The 20583-nt window shown below is 70.2% G+C and overlaps 2 protein-coding genes across 7 annotated transcripts; one reads left to right on the top strand and one right to left on the bottom strand.

The window, feature by feature from the left end:
- The first annotated feature begins 890 nt into the window (after nucleotides 1–890).
- Nucleotides 891–5296, top strand: TMEM198 (transmembrane protein 198). Its single transcript, XM_035331211.1, has 5 exons — nucleotides 891–1589; nucleotides 2401–2654; nucleotides 2782–3357; nucleotides 3471–3661; nucleotides 3925–5296. Exons 2-5 carry the CDS (start codon nucleotides 2489–2491, stop codon nucleotides 4069–4071), a joined length of 1080 nt encoding a protein of 359 aa, XP_035187102.1. The 5' UTR covers nucleotides 891–1589; nucleotides 2401–2488; the 3' UTR covers nucleotides 4072–5296.
- A 132-nt stretch (nucleotides 5297–5428) lies between these two features.
- OBSL1 (obscurin like cytoskeletal adaptor 1) lies at nucleotides 5429–20393 on the bottom strand. Of its 6 annotated transcripts, none has more exons than XM_035331175.1 (27): nucleotides 20275–20393; nucleotides 18300–19364; nucleotides 17446–17715; nucleotides 17085–17345; nucleotides 16551–16856; nucleotides 16151–16423; nucleotides 15783–16058; nucleotides 15370–15642; nucleotides 12885–13157; nucleotides 12374–12649; nucleotides 12021–12293; nucleotides 11524–11799; nucleotides 11163–11438; nucleotides 10653–10928; nucleotides 10175–10456; nucleotides 9135–9410; nucleotides 8782–9057; nucleotides 8437–8703; nucleotides 8079–8348; nucleotides 7733–7999; nucleotides 7242–7508; nucleotides 6902–7014; nucleotides 6624–6777; nucleotides 6389–6550; nucleotides 6156–6260; nucleotides 5793–6059; nucleotides 5429–5598 (listed from the first exon to the last, which is right to left on the bottom strand). In XM_035331175.1, exons 2-27 carry the CDS (start codon nucleotides 19324–19326, stop codon nucleotides 5591–5593), a joined length of 7050 nt encoding a protein of 2349 aa, XP_035187066.1. In that variant the 5' UTR covers nucleotides 19327–19364; nucleotides 20275–20393; the 3' UTR covers nucleotides 5429–5590. The 6 variants fall into 6 exon arrangements, with proteins under 6 accessions (XP_035187066.1, XP_035187067.1, XP_035187068.1 ...); XM_035331176.1 differs by having other exon boundaries at nucleotides 12021–12057; nucleotides 12411–12649; XM_035331177.1 differs by lacking the exon at nucleotides 12374–12649.
- Nucleotides 20394–20583: the final 190 nt, after the last annotated feature.

The following is a 20583-nucleotide window of genomic DNA, read 5'->3' as shown; positions in this document are numbered from 1 at the left end:
GCAGCCCTTGCGGCCGTCGCGGAGCAACGCCGCGCCCAGCCCGCCGGGGGGCCGGGGGGCCCGGCCGGGGATCGGGGCCCGGGACCGGCAGCGGGCGGGGGGCGGCGGCTGTCCCGCGTGGGGACGGGCCCGTGGGGACGCGGAGCGGGCGGCGCCGGGGACGCGGAGCTCAGCCCCCCCCCATCTTCCTCCCGGCGGCCCGCTAATAGGCTTGGCTCGTTAGCGGCTTTGTGCGAGGCGCCGCCGTAATGCTGCCCCCCCCGTGGGCACTGCCCCGCGTGGCCCCGCGTGGGGACCCGCGGGACCGGGGCTGGAGGGCAGCCCCCCGCCGGCGGTGCTCGCAGCAGCCGGAGCCCTTTGCTGGGCCGGAATGGGCTGGGGGCACTTTTGGGGTGCCCACCCGTGGCGGTTCCACGCGTGGGTGTTGGGGCTGGATGGGACCCCAGTAGGGCGGGGGGCAGTGCCCGCGTGGCACAGCAAGGGGCACCGCACGGTGCCCGGGCACCGGGCCCTTAGCAAGGGGCCGGGGGCTGCGGGGCGCTGGGGGCTGCACGGCGGGGTCACCGCCTTGTCGGGCCGGGGGCAGCAGCACCGGGACCGGGGCAGCGGCGGGGAGCCGGGGAGGGCGGCAGCAGGTGGGCGAGCATTGCCGGCGCCAATGAGCAGGCGCTGGGCTCCCCTAGCAACACTGCCCGCGCCAATGGGCGCCCGCAGCCGCTGCAACGCTGCCTGCAACGCTGCCCGCGCCCCGACCCCCGGGAGACCCGTCCCCGCCACGGGCAGCGTGCTCCGGCCACGCGCGGGTCGGGGGGCACAGGGCTGCCTGCCCTCCTGCTGCTCGGCCCGGCCGTCAGGGGAACCTTGCTCGCACCCCGTCGGTCGTCGCGCCCGGGCTCAGCGGTTAAAGTCCAATCCCGCTTAGCGTCCTCGCCGGGGACGGACTGAGGGGCTTAGGCAGCCCCCCTGATCCCCCCGGGATTAGGCGCCGCGCTCAGCCCTCCCTCGCAGCCTGCTCCCGGCGGGTTTGCCCGGCCTGGCCCGGGCTGCCCGTGGGTTATCCCCAAATAACGGGGCTGGCGGCAGGCGGGGCGCGAGGATGGGGCGAGAGGGCAGCAAGGAAATGCCCCCGGTTGCTGCCCTGGGGAGGAGGCAACGGGCACAGAGAGGAGCAAAGCGAGGCACCGGGGGGATTAAAGCCCGGCGCAGTGCAGGGCACGAGGCTGGGGCAGCACTGGCAGCTGGGGCTGCTGGTGGAGAGCCTGAGCCCGTGCTGGCCCCGCAAAGACCGAGAGGCATTGAAGTCACTGCGGGTCCTGCGTGGGAGGACGTCCTCGCCTCGTCATGAGCTGCCCGTGTTCAGGGCAGGGGGCGAAACGTGGCGTAATTGCAGCCTGCGCCCTCTGCCCGGTCCCCTCCCGGTAACTCGGTGGGGCGTTTGCTTTTGTGGCCGGCCCCGAGCTGGCTGCTGTAACGTGGCACTCGGAAGGCCGGAGCTGGCGCGGGGACAAGCGGTGACATTAAACCGATCCCAAACAAACCGAGCCTGGAAAGGCGCCAGGGGAACAAAGAGATGCTGGAGCGGCCTCCAGGTGGGAGCGGGCAGACAGCAGGCTTAATTGGGTTTAGGCTGGAGCTGGATCAGCCTTTGCGAGGGATTATGACCCCTCCGTCTGCGGAGGCACCGCAGGGGACCCAGGGTCCTCCTGCTCGGCGTCCTGGCACGGCCCTGGGCAGCGTGGCCGTGGCGTGCCCGTGCTGGGGGAAGCCCCCGGGCTATGTGGGAGCGGTGCGTGGGGCCTTGGGGAAGGGGCAGCAGCTCCCCACCGGCCCCCGCAGGTCGGCGTGGGAGGGCTGGGTCTGGTGCGGGGACCTGCTGTTCCCTGAGGGCGCTAGGAGCTGGAGCGGGGATGAAAAATAGCCAGAACTATGATTAGAGGATTGGTGAAAATGCCTTGGAGTACAAGCGTTAAGAGCTCAATCTGTTTGGCCTATAAAAATAGAAGATTGAGGGGTGACTTAATTACTGAGCATAATTACTTCACAGGCAGAAAATACCAGGTAGTAAAAGTCGCTCCAATCTAGCAGGGAAAGGACACGCGAGGGCCGGGGGCAGGAAATGGAAGCTGCAGGCAAATTACGAGGCGCAGCGTCCGAGGCGCGAAGCTCCCCGGGGACGGGCACGGCCTCCCGGGGACGCAGCATCCCTGCAGCCACCTTCCTGGGCGATGGCCAGCTCCCGCTCGGCGCCAGGACAGCAGCACGGCCCCACTGCCGCTCCCAGCTCCCTTTCTGCCCGGCCCCGCAGCAGTGGGCTGGGGTGTTCTTCCACGGGCGGGTGCCCATCGCCGGCCAGCGCTTGCCGGCGGTGCCCGCATCCCCTTTCTCCCCCTCTCTCTGCAGCTGGAGCTGGCACTGGGGCGCAGCTTTGCCCGCAAGCGATGGGGCAGGAGCGGAGATTTTGACGCCGTCCCCAAGAGTTCCCAGAGCCATGACTGCAACGGTGCAGACGCTGCGCTTCAAGCTGCTGCCGCCGCACGACGCGGGCCAGGAGTGGGCGCACAGCTGCCAGCAGGAGATCGAGCGCCGCTACCAGGTGGTGCCCTCGGTGGTGTGTGCCATGTGCTGCCTCTTCGGCATCATCTACTGCTTCTTCGGTGAGCCGGGGGCGAGCAGGGAGAGGGGCGAGGGGCGGACAGGCGGTATTTGCCCTCGCGGTCCCCGTGGAGGTGGTGGGGCACGGGGCCGGCCGTGCCCCCGCTGACGGCGGCGGTCTCTCCGCAGGGTACCGCTGCTTCAAGGCCGTCATGTTCCTGACGGGGCTGATGTTCGGCTCCATCATCATCTTCATGCTGTGCTACAAGGAGCGGGTGCTGGACACGCAGCTGAGCGTGGAGGCTTCGGTGGGCATCGGGCTGGGCATCGGGGTGCTGTGCGGGCTGGTCACCATGCTGGTGCGCAGCGTCGGCCTCTTCATGGTGGGGCTGCTGCTGGGGCTGCTGCTGGCGGTGGCCACGCTGGTGGTGATGGAGCAGTTCTACCACCCGCCCACGGTGTGGATCCCCATCGCGCTGCTGCTGGGCGTGGGGATGCTCTTCGCCGTGCTCACCCTGCAGTGGCAGCGCTTCTTCACCACCCTCTCCACCGCCGTCTTCGGCAGCGCCATCATGACCGTCACCGTCGACTACTTCATCGAGCTCTTCCTCCTGGTGCAGTACATCTACGAGCGCATCAAGGTGGCCCCCGCCCGCCCCGTGTGCTGGTACAGCTGGGTCATCCTGGGCGTCTGGCCGCTGCTCACCACGCTGGGCGTCCTGGTCCAGTGGAAGGTCACGGCCGAGGGCTACTCCCACACTGAAGGTGTGCAGGGGCCGGGGGGGGGATACAAACGGGGACGGGGAGGGGGTGGAAGCGGCGTTTTTGGGGAGCGGCCGCGGCACTGCCCGGCGCTGACCGCCCCCCTTGCCCCGCAGTCATCATCAGCCGGCAGCAGCGCCGCGTGCAGCTGATGCGCATCAAGCAGCGGGAGGACCGAAAGGAGAAGAAGAAGAAGCGGCGGCCCCACCACCCGCCGCCCCACCAGCACAAGGCCCACCCGCCCGAGCCCGCCTACCGCCGCAAGCCCAACCCCGTGCGCCGCTTCGATGGGGACGTGCTCTCCCCAGTGAGTCCCACGCCCAGAGTAGAGATCTCCCCGGGCCTCGGCCGCCCCTTCCTTGCCAGGCGGGCGGGCTGGGGCACAGGGGGACACGTGCCCGGGTGCCAGCTGGTGTCCGAGCCACCGGGCATCCCCGAGGGCCAGGAGCGTGTGCTTGGCTGGGGACGCTGGGTATGGGGGCTGGCAGAGCTCGGGGTGGGCTGGGATGGCACGGGATGGAGCGGGCCAGGCGCGGAGCCCCCTGACTTTCTGCCCCCTCTCTCAAGCAGAGTTACATCCAGAGTTTCCGGGAGCGGCAGACGGGCCCGTCCCTCAACAGCCTGATGGCCAGCTCCCACGCCGTGGTGGACCTGGACTATGACTGCAGCTCCACCGTGCCCCTCACCACGGGCTCCGGCCCCGCTGTGCGGGTATAAGCCAACCCGGTGACCTCGAGCGACACCAGCACCCCAGCCTGCTCCCGCAGACCCCTGGGACACGCGGGGCTGCTCCCTCGGCCTCGGGTGGCCATGTGCGGCCCCAGGGTTGTGGAGGCTGCGGAAGGAGACCCTCCATGGGGCAGCGTGGGACTTGGCTAGGCAAGCCCAGGATGCCCGTGGGTCCGGCGGTGCTGGGGACACCCCTGGGCAGGGACTGAGCCCAAGGACTGGGGACACGAGCACCCGTGGACTCGTGGAGCATGGTGTGAGCGGCTCTGCTGCGCCCTTCTCCATGGCCCAGGCTCGTCCTGCATCCCCACACCTCCCTCCCCATCCTCGAGCCCCCCATCCCCCAGAGCAGCTCCCCGTGCCTGTTCCCTCCCCGTCGTGCCCCCACAGCAACTCCCCAAGTGCCTGTGCCCCTTCTCTGTCTCAGAGAGCACCTCTCCGAGCCCTTGCCCCGAGTGACCCCCGAGCATGTGTGCCCCGTCCCACCCCAGCCCCAAGAGCAGCCCCCCCCAAATCCTGCCTCCTTAGGGGACCCCGTGCCCTAGGCACCCTCCTTGCCCCCCGAGCAGCTTTGCCTGCCCCACCTCGCTTTTCCTGGGCTGGGCAGGGGCAGTCCTGGGGCAGCGGCTGCCCGGGCCCCGCGGTCCCCGTGGGGATGGTGCCGTGGGGTGGAGGCACCGGGGAGCAGGCGGCACCCATCCGGCACGAGCTGCACTGGCAGGGCACCGCGTACATCTCCCTCAAAGGTTTTGACAGGAGACAGGACGAGGGATCCAGCTTTTGGGTGAGGCCGGGCTGCCTCAGGGACCCCCGCAGCACCAGAGGCCGTGGCGGTGCTGCTGGCGACTGGATTTTGTAGCAGCTGGGGGGGCCTGGGGGGCAGCACCTCTGCGGGGCAGGGCAGGAGCCCCTGCCCAGAGCGCTGCTGCGGACAGAGGCTCCCGCCTTGTACATACTTCTCTTGCTGTGATTTGTATTAATTTATTACGGAGCGAGCCAGGACTTCCCCGCAGCCGGGCAGGTGGGACGGCGCTGGGACCAGACCGGGGTCCCCCCCCGGGGTGCTGTCTCATCCCCGGCCGCTGCCCCAGGAACTGCATGTTTCTGCCACGCCGTGTCCGCAGCGCCGCGCCGCCCTCCCCCTTCCCAGCCTCTTTTGTAAATGTGCCAAACGCTGCTGAGGCCACGGCCGCACAGTAAAGAGCCTTTCGGAGCCGGCGTGCCGAGGTGGGGGCTGCGCCGGGGGCAGTGGGGAGCGGGACCCCAAGGTCTGTGCCCCGTGGGGACCCGCTGCCCTGCCGTGCTGGGCTGGGACCCAGCGCTGGGGAGGAAGGAGCCACGTCAGAAAAAAAAAAAGGCTGTTTAATGCAGAGCCGTGAGGCCGGAGCAGGACGGAGATGGTCTCCCTGTGTCTGTCTGTGCGTCCCGGGGGAAAGGCGACCCCGTCTCCCAGCACGGCCGTCTGTCCGTCCATCTGCACGCAGCCCCCAGTGCTGCGTCCCGGCGCCTAGCTCCCTGCGGGGACAGAGCAGCTCAGCATCCTTGGGGGCAGGGGGCACGCACGGGGCGTCCCAACAAGGCTCCACCCCGGGCACCAGCCCCTCCGAGCAACGGTGGGTGAGGGCAGGGTGCCAGGGCTGGGCGCACTGAGGCCACTGCTGGGGGCTCCCAGCGTGACCCCGTCCCCGTGGGGTCCCCTCCCCGCTCACCCTCCACGAGGAGCCGCGCGGTGGAGCGGTCATCGAAGGCGTCGCAGGTGTACGAGTCCTCATCCTCGGGGCCCACGCGGTGGATGATGAGCGTGCGGTAGCAGTCCAGGTTGCAGATCTCGTACTTGTCCCCGGCGAAGATCTCGGTGTCCCCACGCAGCCAGCGCACGCGGCCGCGGGCGTGCGACACCGTGCACTCCAGCGTCGCCTTGTGCCGCGCCAGCACCGTCTTGTCCCGCAGCGGCTTCACGATCCTGATGGGCAGCGCTGGCGTGCGGGGCAGGGGCATCAGCATCGGGACCCCACGGGCCGACCGTGTCCCCGTCACGGCGCCAGAGCCCGGCCGCCCCGCGCGCACGCTACCTTCCACCTGCAGGCTGGCCTCGGAGGCGGCCGTCCTGGCCGCAAAACGGATGCGTCCCGCGTCCTCGGGGCGCACGGCGCAGAGCAGCAAGAAGTGCCGGGTCCCTGCGGGGCGTGGAGACGGGCACCCCAGTAAGGGGAGGCCGGGACCCTGCCCGGCCCTAAAGGAGTTCTCCCTTTCCCAGCCCCGAAGCGGGGCACGCGGGCTGCCCGGTGCGGGACGCATGCGGCACCTTCTTGCCGTATCTTCACCGTGCTGGACACCTTGATCTTCTCCCCGCCGCGGAACCACTCGCCCGCCACGTCCCCGTGGGACACCTCGCACGTGAAGACGGCGTTGTCACCCTCCCGCACGCGGGCGTCCTGCAGCTCCTGCAGCACGTGGACACGGTGCTCTGCGGGACAGGGGCAGGGCTGGGACCGGGCAGGCGCCGGCACCCCCGCGGGGGGACGGTGTCGGGGCCGTACCGTGGACGTGCAGCATGGCGGAGGCCTGGCAGTCGCCTGCATCACAGGTGTAGACCCCGGCGTCGGGCAGCTCGCAGCGGCCGAGCTGCAGGAGGCGGCGCCGACCCACCGAGTAGATGCGGCAGTGGGGCCCCGGCCGCAGCTCCCTCCCGTCCTGTGCGGGCAGCGGGGTCAGGGGGTGCTGGGGGGGCTGCGTGTCCCCCCTGCTCTGCCTGCAGCCCCGGCTGGGGGATGAGGGTGTTGCTGTCAGCCTGGGTGGGGTGGTGGTGAGGCCTCACCTTGAGCCACTTCACCTCGGCGGTGGGGCGGGAGAGTTCACACTCGAAGGTGGCGACCCCCGACTCTGGGACCCCCAGATCCCGCGGGAGCTTCAGCATGGTGATGGGAGGCTCTGAGGGGAGAGGACACAGGGTGGGGGGCTTCAGGGGAGAAAGGCTTTGGCTCGGGGCTGCAGGGATGGGGAGCAGTGCCTGGGGGATCTCATCGCAGGGCTTCCAGGCACCGCTATGGGCAAGCTCCCCACGTGCCAGCGCCTGCCCGGAGTGGCCCTGCTCAGCCCTGCCACCTCCCCGGCTGGACGACAAGCAGTGCTGGGTGCCCGTGCCCCCAGTGCCGTACCCCGCACGAGCAGGCGGGCGCTGCTGCGCAGGGTGTCGGTGGTGAAGGTGATGGTGCCCGAGTCCTGCAGCGTGAGCCCCTCCAGCGTCAGGCTGTGCGTGCAGCCCGTGGCGCTGATCCGGCACGTGCCGCTGGGCTTCACCCGCACGCCGCCCCGTGCCCACACCCCGGGCACGCCGGCGTGGGACAGCTCCAGGAGGAAGGTGGCTGTCTCCTTCTCGAAGGTCTCCACGTCTGCCAGCGGCCTCCGGATCGACACCTTCTGGGCTGCGATTGATGACCACGTTGATGAGCGGTGCTCGCCCATGCCCCCGAGCCACCACCTCCCCCCAGTCCTTGCTGGAGCAAGCCCCACATCCAGCTGCCTTCCCTCTGCCCATCCCCAGCCCCGCTGCCCACCTCCCTGTTTGAGCACGGCCCTTCCCTGCAGCATCCCTGCGGCAGGAGGTGCCCCCACCCCCGTCCCCACCACGGGGCCGGGCGGCACTCACGCTCCACGCTGAGCCTGGCCTGCGTGCGGTCGTGCAGGCTCTCGCAGCGGTAGGTGCCGCGGTCGGAGGGGCTGACGCTGCGGATGGTGAGGGTGCGCCGGCGCCCCGACTCCTGCAGCTGGTGCTTGCCGCTGGGCTGGAGGAGGACGCCCTGCTTCAGCCACTGCACCTCGGCCGCCTCGTGGCTCACCTCCACCTCCAGGCACGCGTCCTGCTCCTCCTCCGCCACCACGTCCCGCAGCTTCCGCACGAACAGCACCTGCGCCTCTGCAGGGCCAAGGTGCGGGCGTGGGGTCAGCATGTGGCTGCCCGTGCGGGTCCGGCCCTTCGTCCCCTTCACACCCACCTTGCACGCTCAGCCGGGCCGTGCTCAGCAGCCCCTCGGCGTTGGCCGTCACGGTGGCCGCGTCGGCCGGCTGGCACCGCCGGACGGTGAGGCTGTGGCACAGCCCGCTCCTGGCCACCAGCAGCCGCTCGCCGGGGACCACGGGCTGCCCGTTCAGCTGCCACGCCACGGCCACGTCCTCGGGGGACACCATGCACTTGAAGGTGGCGTCGTCCCCCTCCAGCACCGTCAGGCTGTGCAGCTCCGCGATGATCTCCACCACCCTGGGCACTGCAGCGGGGGCGTCAGGGCGAGTGCCCCCCGGCACGGGGTGGATGTTGGAATTTTGGGGGCCCCCAGCGCAGGGGCTGCTGCTCACCCTGCACCGTCAGCGTGGCCAGCGTCCTGTCGTCGTTGGACTCGCAGCAGTACTCGCCGGCATCCTCAGGCCCCACGCGGCTCAGCACCAGCGAGCGCTCTCGCCCCTGCACCCTGACCTCCCGGCGGGCGCCGGGCTCCAGCGGCCGCCCGTCCTTCAGCCACACCACGTCGCCCCTGGCCTTGCACAGCTCGCACCACAGCACCACCGTCTCGCCCTGCCGCGCGCGCACGTCCGAGAGGCCGCGCAGGAACTTCACCTGCAGCTCTGCACAGCCGAGCCCCGAGCATCAGCAGGAGGGTCCCCCCCCGAGCGCCGCGGCGTGTCCCCCACACCGATGCTCACCCCGGACGCTGACGTCGAACTGCATCTGGTCGTGGGGGGACAGGCAGGTGTAGACGCCGGCGTCCTCCTTGGCCACGTTGCAGAGGACCAGGCTGTGCACGCGGCCGTCCTGCCGCAGCTGGCAGCGCTCGCCGGCCACCACGTGCTGCTGGGGACCCAGCCAGGTGACATCGGCTCGCTCCTTGGACACCACGGCGGAGAGCACGGCGCTGCCACCCTCCAGCACCAGCAGCTTCTCCCGCTCCTCCTGCTTGTTCACGAACAGCACGGGCGCCTCTGTGATGGGGAGCGGGGGCTCAGCCTGGGGTCGGGGCAGGGGGGACATCCCACGGGGGACATCTCGGCAGGCTTACCCTTGACGTGCAGCGTGAAGTTCACCTCGTCATCGCCGGCATCGCAGAGGAAGACGCCAGCGTCGCCCAGCTCCGCTTGCTTGATGGTGAGGCTGCGCGCGGGGCCCTCGCTGCACACCAGCAGCCGCCCGCCCGAGCGCAGCGTCTGCCCGTCCTTCTGCCACTGCGCCGCCGCCGTCTCCGGGGACAGCCGGGCCACCAGCGTGACGCTGTCCCCCTCCAGCACCTCCAGCGGGCTCTGCGCCTCCTCCTTGTTCACGATGCGCACGGGCTGTGCTGGGGTGCGCGGGGGACATGGCACGGGTCAGGGGTGACCGCAGGGACAGGGCGGCACTGCCGATGGTGGGACTGCTGCCGTGCCGCAGCACGTCGCCGCAGAGCAGGGGCAGTGGGGGGACAGTGCGACCAGCTGCGGGATGCCTGAGTCACTGTGGGTCACAGCGGGGCTGGCTGGGGGTGTCCATGGGGCAGGCTGGCCACGTCTGGCAGCTAAGGTCCCCCCGAGGACGGGCCCCCAGGCAGGAATGCTGACAGAGCCCGCTCCTGCTTCCCCCCCCCCCCCCGAACAAGCAGCCCAGCAGCTGGGCTGGGGCCATTAATTTCCACCCCCCTCCCCAGCCCAAGCGCCTTGCTGGGATCGGGGATACCTGCCTGCGCCACCCCCCTCCCACCCCGCACGGCCCGCCACCCCCAGCTGATAAAGTCTGGGGCTGAGCTCAGCCCTTGGCAGCCAGAGCAGGAGGAGAGGCGCCTGGGAGCCGGCCAAGGATAAATTTAACCAGCCCCTGCCTGGGGAGGCAGGAGGTGTGCGTCTGACGGCCCTGACATGCCCCTTCCTCGCCGACAGCTCCAGCAGGACTTGGGGACAGGGCTCCCCCCGTCCCCCCGGTGCTGCTACCCTGTCCCCTGCCACCAGCAGGTCACCGAGGTGTCCCCTCCCCTCTCCAGCACGGAGTTAACCTCAGGACATGCAGGAGAGGAGGACGTGGTGCCACGTGGGGCTGTGGCACCAGGGGAGCGAGGGACGCCCGCCCTCTCACCTGCCACCTCCACGCTCGTCACCATGCGGTCGCTGGCAGCGTCGCAGACGTAGCACCCCGAGTCCCCGGGCTGTGCCGCCCGCACCGTGAGCTCCCGCAGCACCCCGCGGGACGCCGCCTGCACCCGCTCCCCCAGCTGCACCTCCCGGCCATCCCGCAGCCAGCGCACGGCGCCGTCGGGCCGGGACAGCTCGCAGGCCAGCACCAGGTCCTCCCCGGCCACCAGGCAGCGGTGCTCCGTGGTGCCCGTGTTCCCCACGATGGTCACCGGCGGCTCCGGGGCTGGAGAGAGACACGGTGTGACACGGGGAGCCGCAGCTGGTGGCTCCGGCTGCAGGGTGACGTTGTGGGGTGGGGGGAGAGGAAGGCTCCCTGCGCCCCGTCCTGAGCATTCAGCCTCTGTCAGCACCACGTGCACCCCCGGGAAGATCTATCGCACCCTTGGGGGGTGCCGTCCCACGAGGGAGCTCCCCCTTACCTTCCACGGAGACGCAGAAGATGATGCTGTCGTCTCGGGTGTCGCAGAGGTACTCCCCTGCATCCCCGCCCGTGGCACCCAGGACGACGAGCGAGCGGCGCGCCCCGTCCTCCTCCAGCCGCACGTGCCCCGTGTCCTGCAGCTTCTCCCCGTCCTTGTACCACTTCACCTCCCCGTGGGCGTGCGAGAGGAGCACCTCCAGCACCAGGTCCTCCATGGCCCGGCAGCGCCGGCGGGTCAGCAGCGTGTCCCTCTCCAGAATCCTGACGGGGGGGTCTGCGGCACCGCTCAGCACCACAGCTACCATTAGCCACGGCCGGGAGCCCCTCGTGCGAGGCCTGGCCCGTGGGGAGCCGTGCCAGGGGGCTGCCCATGGGGGGGGGGGGGGTGCTGCACGGAGGACACCCACTGCCCCACCACCGGCTTTGACCACAGCCCCCCCCCAGTCCATCCATCAACAGCGCCCCATGTCCACGCGCCCAGCACCCAGCAGCCCGGCCCCTCGCTCACCAGACACTTGGACAGTGAAGGTCACCGTGTCATCGCCAGCATCGCAGACGTATTTTCCAGAGTGCTCGGCTCGAGCAGCGGGGATGAGCAGGCGCCGGTGGGCGCCCTCCTCCTCCAGCACCAGGCTGCCCCCAGCCTCCAGCCTGACGCCCTCCTTGGCCCAGCGCACGGGCGCGTCCGCGCGGGACAGCTCGCAGGCCAGCGTCACCGTGTCCCCCGGGGATGCCTTCACAACCGGGGGAGGTCTCCGCGGCTGCAGGATCATCACCGGGGGCTCTGCAAGGACAGCGGTACCCACAGCTCCAGGCAGGAGCCGGTGACCCTCACCCGGGCTGGGGAAGGCTCCCTGCCCCCCGCTAACCTGACACCTTGACGTCGAAGGAGACGGCCTCGTCCTTACTCTCGCAGATGTACTCGCCCGTGTCCTCCGCGCTGCTCCTGGGGATGAGGAGGCAGCGCCAGGCGCCCTCCGCCAGCAGCCGCAGGTTGTCGGACTCGTCCACCTCCAGCCCGTCCTTGAACCAGCGCACGGGGGCGGCGGGCACGGACAGCTCGCAGCGCAGCTCCACGCGCCCCGGCGCCAGCACCGGCAGCTCCAGCGAGCGCTGCGCGGGGTGCAGGATCCTGACTCGTGGCTCTGGCGGGGCACGGGGGAAGGGTGAGAGCTGCTCGCCACGCCGCTCCTCCCGCTGCTTACCCCCACCTGCGTCCCCATCCCCAGGGTGTGCAGGTGCCGGTCACAGCCTCTCACCCCAGCACACGGGGGCAGAGCTGCTGGAGGCCAGGAGCAAAGGACCAAAGGGCACACGTCGCAGCCCAGCTTCCCTTCCCCTGTGGCATCCCAGCTGTGCCACCCACCTGCCACCATGATGTGGTAGGAGACAGAAGTGTCCCCAGCAGCGCAGACGAACTCTCCCGCGTCCTGCGGCCGGGCACAGGGCAGCACCAGCCGGCACCGTGTCCCCTCGCGCTCCAGCACCAGGCTCTCGCCCTCCTCCACCTCCTCCCCGTCCTTGTACCAGCACACCGGGGCCTCGGCGCGGGACAGCTGGCACCACAGCTCCACGCGCTGCCCGGCCGTGTAGGCGTGGGGGAAACCCTCGTTGGAGCTGACAATCCTCACCGGCGCCTCTGCCCGGGGACACGGGGCTCAGCGCGGTGACAGGGCGCTGCGTGAGCCCCACACAGGGATGTCACCCCTGGCAGCTCACCGATCACAGTCACCCTGAAGCTGGCGGCGGCGTCCCCGGCATCGCAGGTGTACGTCCCTGAGTCCGACAGTGCGGCTGCGGGGACGTGCAACCTCCGCAAGCATCCCTCCGACTGGATGGCCAGGGTCTCGGAGGGCTCCACGGCCTCGCCGTCCTTCAGCCAGCGGACGGGGGCTCCCTCCGGGGACACCTTGCACTCCAGCAGCACCGGCAGCCCTGACGGCACCTCCTGGAGCCGCTGGGCTTCGGGCACCGGGGCGATGCGGGCCGGCGGGGCTGGGGGAACCGAGAGAACTGGGGCTGGGGCTGTGTCCCCGTTGCCTGGCCCACACACAGGGTGGGCTGCGGGGGGCTTGGGCTGCCCCGGCAGGAGATGGAGCAGCCGGCCCTGCCGAGGAGCTGCAGCTGCTGCATCCCGCAGTGGGGCAGCCGGGAGCCAGCGCAGGCAGCAAGGGGGAGGCGAGGACAGGAGGAGAAGGGGCGGGGGGCTGCCGCTGTGCCACGCACCCACCTGCCACGGTGATGGTGTAGAAGACGGAGTCGCCGCCCGCGTCGCAGACGAACTCTCCCGCGTCCTGCGGCCGGGCGCAGGGCAGCACCAGCCGGCACCGTGTCCCCTCATGCTCCAGCACCAGGCTCTCGCCCTCCTCCACCTCCTCCCCGTCCTTGTACCAGCACACCGGGGCCTCGGCGCGGGACAGCTGGCACCACAGCTCCACGCGCTGCCCGGCCGTGTAGGCGTGGGGGAAACCCTCGTTGGAGCTGACAATCCTCACCGGCGCCTCTGCCCAGGGACACGGGGCTCAGCATGGGTGGGTCGACCCGAGCTGACGGTGGGGCAATGCAAAGCCCTGCGTGGGGCGATGGCTTCTCCTGCTCACTGGTTTTAAAGCTGGAAGCCACCACCTGATCCACGTCCTGCATGGCACAAGCGTTGGGCTGCCCTGCCCAGGCTCCCTCTGCTTTCACCTCTCCGGTGCCCCAGCTTGCAGCCTGGCTGCGTGGTGCCAATCCCCATCCCTCCTGCCCACCCCCCAGGACACCCTGGTGAGAAGCCCTCAGGAGGTCAGGGTGCGGCCCCTGTGTGGCTGCGGGTGCTCCCAGCGCCACGTCCCGCATTGCGGCAGGCTGTGTTTGGCCAGGACCACGCCGCGGGTGCTCAGCCCGGCTGCGGGTGGCACGGGGCACGGCTGGCACTAAAGCACCCCGCCGGCCCCCGACGCAGCGACCTGCCCCGGCCCCGGCCCCGTGCTCTGCCACCACCCGAGGGGTTTTCGGCCCCGTCAGGGCTCGGTGCCGGCACTCGGCCGCGCTCCGCAGGGCAGCGGTGGCAGCCGGCCAGCTCGCAGGGGCTGACCCGCACCACGCCGAGCCTGCGTCCGCCCCGCGCCCCCATCAAACGCCCCGCGGCTCCCGGCCCACAGGGGCCTGCTAAAAGCGATCACGTCGCTGGGGACATTGAACCTGAAAGCCCCGACCTCCTGCTTGGGTCTGCTATTTCCCCATGCCCCCAGAGCCCCCTTCAGAGCAGCGGGCGGTGTTAATCCCTTGGGAAGCGGGCAGCGAGCCCGCGGCGGGGCCAGGCAGAGTGAGACGGGCCAGGAGCTCCAGCACGGAGAAGTGGAGGTGGAAATGGGCCCCGCAAACCAAAACCTGTGAAGCTGAGGAGGCACAGCCATGGTACAAAGCCACCCACGGCCACTGCCTGGAGGGCTCTACTTGCAGGAAGCCCTGCGTGAAGGAGGAGGGGGCCATGCTCCAGCCCCACTGACGGCCCCAGGGAGCCCTGGCACCTGGCAGCCACCAGAAAGCCCGGAGGCATCTGGGGATGGCGGGGCTGTGGGCAGCTGGGCTCGTGCACTGCAGCAGCCCGGGGGATAGCTGGGATGCCTGGGGGAATCCAAGCGTGCTGCAGCAGCAGTGCCATGGCCCCCAGCCAAACCTGCCTCCGTGCCAGGGCGGGCACAGCCCCAGGCTGCGGCACCCCCTCGCGCCCCGCTGACACCGGTACCGGTACCCGGTGACCAGCACTGGGCTAACCGAGCCGGGCTCCCTAAGGCCCTTGAGCCTGAGGTATGCCAAGCTGCCGGGCTGAAAGGCCAAGCTCCGCAGCTGGTGCTTCCCCTCCCTGGCGCTGCAGGAGCTGAACTCCCCGTGCACCAAACTGCCGCGGGACGGACGATGCCTCCTGCATCCAAAGCACTCCGGCCACAGCCTGTCCTTTCTGTGGGTGATTTCGACTCCATCACGCTAAAATCCTTCCTTCTTCCCCCTCCCAGCAGCTTCCACGTCGCTGTTTCTCCCAGCCTCTTACCACCCATCACACCCCCGGCCACTAACTTTGCCCCTTGGCCACCCGCTGCCTTGCGGAGAGCTTTTACGGCTGCACTCAGCCTGCCCTGTCAGCAGGCCTTCCCTCTGCCCCCGTGGCCTTCCTGCGTCTGTGGGACGGCGTGTGCTGGGGCCGGCGACAGGAAGCCTTTCACTCCTTTTCAGGTTTCGTTATCTTTTGCCATCTGAGCCGCCACGACCCGTGCCAACAACCGCCCGGCGGCCGGGGGAGCCGCTGCGTGGTGCCGGCCCCGCGTGCAGGCAGCAGGCCCGGCCGGACCGCCAGTAGCCAGGCAACCGCTAATTTTTAGGTCAGCAATTAACGCTGTCCGTCAGCTCGGCCTCCAGCTGCGAGTCACCCCACGCCAGGTGCCGGTACTCCTACCCACTATTTTTAGAGCCCCGGGGGAGGTTTTGTTTACGGAGCAGCAAACACCCCAGCGCGGGGATGCTGGGCGCCAGCCCGCAGGGCTGCAGGGTGACCGAGCAAGGCGCCCGGTTCGCTGCCAGTCCCGGGGGTTTTAGGCACCAAAGCTGCCACAGAGGCCCCTGTCTGACGGGTATGCTGCTGAGCATGCACCAAGGGCATCTCTGATGTGCCACCGACAGCTTTCCCCTTTGTTTCTGGCCATGCACCACCCCGGGACGTGTCCCCAGGCACCCACCTGCCACGGTGATGGTGTAGAAGACGGAGTCGCCGCCCGCGTCGCAGACGAACTCTCCTGCGTCCTGCGGCCGGGCGCAGGGCAGCACCAGCCGGCACCGTGTCCCCTCATGCTCCAGCACCAGGCTCTCACCCTCCTCCACCTCCTCCCCGTCCTTGTACCAGCACACCGGGGCCTCGGCGCGGGACAGCTGGCACCACAGCTCCACGCGCTGCCCGGCCGTGTAGGCGTGGGGGAAACCCTCGTTGGAGCTGACAATCCTCACCGGCGCCTCTGCCCGGGGACACGGGGCTCAGCGCGGGCACCCACGTGGTGGCAGCTCCCAGCCCCGCCACCAGGACCCCCGGGGATAAGGAGAGGGGCAGGGGCACATGAAGTCACACCCAAGCTGGTGCCTGTGGTGCTCAGCTCACCCGTCACGGTCACCACGAAGCTCACGGCGTCGTCCCCGGTGTCGCAGGTGTAGGTACCGGCGTCCCCAGGGGTGGCCGAGCGGATGAGCAGCCTCCGCACGCAGCCCTCCGCCTGCATGGCGATAACGCCGTCCGGGGGCACGGCCTCGCCGTCCTTCAGCCAGCGGACGGGGGCTCCCTCCGGGGACACCTCGCACTCCAGCAGCACCGGCAGCCCCGACGGCAGCTCCCGGAGCCGCTGGGCTTCGGGCACCGGGGCGATGTGGGCCGGCGGGGCTGGGAGCCGGTGCAGAGGATAAGAACGTTAGGGGCAGCTCCCCACCTGCTGCTCTTTGGCTTGCAGGACCCCAGGGCGAGCACCCGCTCACCTTGCACGTGCAGCGTGGCCGAGTCCCGCACGCCACCGGCCACGAAGGTGACCGTGGCACCGCTGTCAGCCAGCTTTGCTCCCCGGATCAGCAGCGAGTGCTCCGTCCTGCAGTGCTGCACGCCGTACCGGCCACCCTCCTCCTCTGCCAGCCTCGCACCGTTCAGGAACCAGGCGCCCTGCACCGAGGCTGACAGCTCCAGGGAGAAGCGCGCGTCCTCGCCGTCCCGCACCCACACGTCCTGCAAGCCCTTCTCCAGGCGAGCTGCGGGGGCTGCAGCACAGCGGGAGCTCAGCTCCGGCAGCCTGCCAGCACCATCACCCCCTCACAGCTCCCACACTGCGGGACGCGGGGCACCCCACAGCCCCAAAGGGGTCCCCGAGGGGCTTTGCGCCCTCACCGAGATGCACGGATCCGGGGAACTCCACGGGGCCGCTGCGGCCGTGCTTGTTGACGGCGCAGACGCGGAAGCAGTAGTCGGCCTCGCGGGGCACGCTGTCGCCCAGCACCTGCACGCGGCCGGCCAGCTCGGTGGTGAGGCACTGCACCCACTCGCCGCCCGCCGCCTCCCGGCGCTCCAGGACGTAGGTGCTGGGCGGGCGGTGGTGCACGTCGGGCGCGGGGCACCACGTCAGCAGGGCCGCGTTGCTCTGCTCCGTGCTCATCTGGGCCGCCACCGGCGCGCTGGGGGGGTCGCGCTTCACACCTGCAACACACGGCCTGCGTTGGCTGCAGTGCGGCTCCCAGCGGGGTGCCTGGGGGGCATGATGGGGGGCAGGCAGGCTCTTTCACTGGGATGTGCTCCAGTGCAGCGCAGTGCCAGTGATGGGGCTCTGCAGCCTGCCAGCGAGACTGGAGCCCGGCTCAAAACCCAGCCCCCGGTGAATGGGAAGGATGGAGGATGCGGGGCCGCTGCACGCCGCCAGGCCCTTACACTTGACGCGGAGCTGGGAGGACGTCTGCGACTCCCCGATGGCGAAGGAGATGACGCCGGCGTCCTCGCGGGTGACGTGCACCAGCACCAGGAGGTGCGTCCTGCCGAAGCTCTTCAGCACGATGCGGGGCGACTCGTGCAGCTGCAGCCCGTTGTGGCTCCAGCAGATCCCCTCCACAGCCTCCCGCGTCTCCACGCAGAACGCCGCGTTCTCCCCCTCCATCACATCCAGCTTCCGTGGCAGCCTCTTCACAATCACCCCTGGGAGAAGAGACATGTGAGGATGCTGGGGAGCGGGCTGGGCTGGCTGGAAAGCAAGGAGCAGGGTGGGACAGAGGAGGAGGTGGTTGTAAAATGTCACCTCGGACGGAGACCTCTGCGATGCTGCGCCCCTTGTCCTTCATCTGGCAGAGGTAGATGCCGTCGTCGTCGGTGCGGGCGTCGCGGATGGTCAGGCGCCGCACCACGCCGTGGTCCTCCATCACGTACTTGTGGCTGGGCTGCAGCTCCCGGTCCTCCAGGAACCAGGCGGTGGGGATGGTCTCCAGCGGCACGTGGCACTCCAGCACCGCGTCCTCCCGCTCCGCCACCTCCACGTCCTCCAGCTGCACCTGGAAGCGCACCCGGTGCTCTGCCGCCGGGAGAGATGGGAGCTGAGGGCACACAGCACCCTCCTGCACGCCTCCTCGGGCACCAGGCGCCACCACCACCAGCCTGCCCACCCCCAGAGGCTGCGCCCACGTCCTGCTCGCCGAGGGTGAGCACCCGCGTGTGCAGGGCCCCCGCATTCCTCCCGCGTCAGGAGCGCAGCCGCGGGGGTGGCGGACGGCAGACCCCTGCTCCCAACAGCTATTTTGGGTCGCAGCAGCTGGGAAGGAGGAATTTGGTATGGGGAGAACCCGGAGCCTCAGGAAGAAAAGCCTCTCCATGCTGAAGCACAGCATGGACTGGGGAAGCAAAAGGATGCCACCACCGGCACCTCAGCAGCGAGCTGTTGGGGCTGCAGCAGCGGGCACCCTGCAGCAGGCATCTCAGCACGGTGCGGGGAGCGGGGCAGGGCTGGGCACAAGGGAGGTGTGGGGCGGGGATGGTCCCACAGCCCCACCTGGGAGGGACCCCACGGTGCTGCGTGCACCCCAGGTGCCCCGGCACGCACAGATGCCTGCCAGGCAAAAGCCCCTGACCCCCCAAACCCATCCCCAGGCGTGCACCTACCCTTCACCTGGAGCTGCACGGCGCTGAGGGTCTGCCCGGCCGTGTTGGAGGCGGTGCAGACGTACAGCCCCTGGTCCTGGGGCTTGCAGTACAGCACCTTCAGGATGAAGTAGCCCTCCCGGTCCTCGTAGATGAGGTGCCGGCGGCTCGGCGCCAGGGGCTTGCCGTCCTTCTGCCAGATGATCTCCGGCTTGGGCTTGCCGGTGACATAGCAGCGAAACTTGGCGTGCTTCCCCGCGCTCACGGCGAACGCCTTGGCCCCCGGCACCCCGTTGGGCACCGGCGCCCAGGTGTCCGTCCCTGCGTGCCGGTGCCGCCGCGGCTGCCGCTCGGCCAGCAGCTGGGGGCCGTTGGAGGGGGAGCTGTCAGGGGTCGCATCCATCGCCCGCGGCTCCACCAGGAGCACGGCCGCAGCCAGGGCCTCCCGGGAGCCGCTGCGTGCCCGGCACACGTAGACCCCCGCGTCCGGGGGCCGGGCGCCGAACAGCTTGAGGAAGTGCCAGTCCTCCGGCGCCTGCCCCACCGCGAAGTGGCTGCTCTCAAAGAGGTCGCCGAGCTTGTGCCCGTCCTTCTCCCACTCCAGCAGCGGGCAGGGCTGCCCGGACACCCGGCAGGAGAAGGTCACGTCTTCCCCCCGGCACACCCGCAGGGACGAGGGCCCGACCAGGAAGGTGGGTGCCTGGCTGCCCGGGCATCCTTCCTCCCCCTCCTCCTCCTGCTGTGACTCCCCTGCCTCCACTTTGAGCGTGGCCGCGGCGTAGGTCTCGCCAACGCTGTTCTTGGCCTTGCAGACGTAGAGGCCGCTGTCCTGGGGGGTGACCCGGGACACCAGCAGGCTGTACACGTTCCCCTCGGCCTCCACGTGGAAGCGGCCCGAGGGCTCGATCGGGGTCTTGTCCTTCTCCCAGAGGATGCTCGGGCGGGGCTCGCCCGTGATCTGGCACCTCAGGACGGCGTCGGCGCCGCTTTGCACCGTGAAGGCGCGCGGGTAGGCCAGGAACCTGGGGGCTCCCCCCAGCCCCTCCATCGCTGGCTCAAGGCAGGAGGGCAGCGGGCAGCATCAGCCTGGGGGCGCAGAGAGCAGGGAGGGGGTCAGGCTGCGGCAGAGGGGCCGGCATGGAGCATCGTGCCCGGAGCAAAGCCACCGAGCGCAGGGTCGGAAAGGGGGCCCTGCCCAGACGGGCACAGGCAGCCGCTCGCTGGGCCCCAGGGTGCTGGGGACGGGGACGGCCGAGGAAGGACTGGCCCAGCACGGGCCCGTCCCCGCCCGCTGGGGCATTCCTGCAGTATCGGGTGGTGGCAGGGCTGCATTCCTGCAGCATCTGGGCTGGCTCAGCGCACAGGTGCTGATAAGGGGCTGTCATGGGGCTGCAGGCATCCGGCCGCATCCGGGCGCTCCCCGCCGGGCTCAGCGGGGCAGGGGAGTAGGGGTTCCCCGGGAGGAGGTGGTCCCACGGGCAGGATCCCCTCCGGGGGAGGCCAAGGCCAGGACTGGACATAACCCATCGCTCAAGCCCCCGGGGGATGGCCAGAGGGACAGGTCCTGCTTTCAGGGGGCACTGCCTCCGTCCGCAGCGCTGCAGGTAACCGTGTCCACCAGCACAGGGCAGCGTGCTCGGTGCCTCCCCGGGGCGAGCATGCACTTTGGCCTCTGTCTGCACCACGGCCAAGCCAGGCAGAAGCCTCCGAGCCTCCCTCGGGGAGAGCAGGAGCACAGAGAAACCCAAATATTCCCTGGCTGGGCCAAAGGTGAAGGTAGGACAGAGCCTGTCCCCAGGGGCCGGCTTCTGCCCCAAACCCCACCGCAGTTGGTGCACCCACACGGACACATCCCTGCCACCTCCCCCAGACCCCCAGACCACCCCCTGGCAGCCCCCCCAGACAGACACAGGCAGCCCCGACGGCTCGGCGGCTCCTCTCCCCGCTCAGCCACCCCCTTCCCCAGTCACCCCGCCGTCCCCTGCCCCACACACACCTCGCTCCAACGCCTCTTCCCCGCGGCTCCCGCGCCGGCACCCTGCTCCTGCCGCTTCCCCAACGCCAACACGCAGGGACCGAGCGTTACGAACGCCTGCAGCTGCTGTCCCCAAAAATACCCTCTGATGACACGCCGGGTTGATAAGGCCGAGCCTGCTCCATTCAGCGCCTCGGCGGGGCAGGGCTGGCCTATGTATAGCACCCGGCAGCAGGGCGCCGCAGCCCGGGGCTCGGGGGTGCAGCAGCCCCGTCCGGGTGCGGGCTCAGCCTGGGGCAGCAGGCAGCACGTCGCACGGGGTGCACGGCG

The sequence above is a fragment of the Oxyura jamaicensis genome, chromosome 7 (genome assembly GCF_011077185.1).
Source record: "Oxyura jamaicensis isolate SHBP4307 breed ruddy duck chromosome 7, BPBGC_Ojam_1.0, whole genome shotgun sequence".
NCBI classification, from domain to species: Eukaryota; Metazoa; Chordata; class Aves; order Anseriformes; family Anatidae; genus Oxyura; species Oxyura jamaicensis.
This window is presented reverse-complemented; position numbering and strand designations above follow the sequence as displayed.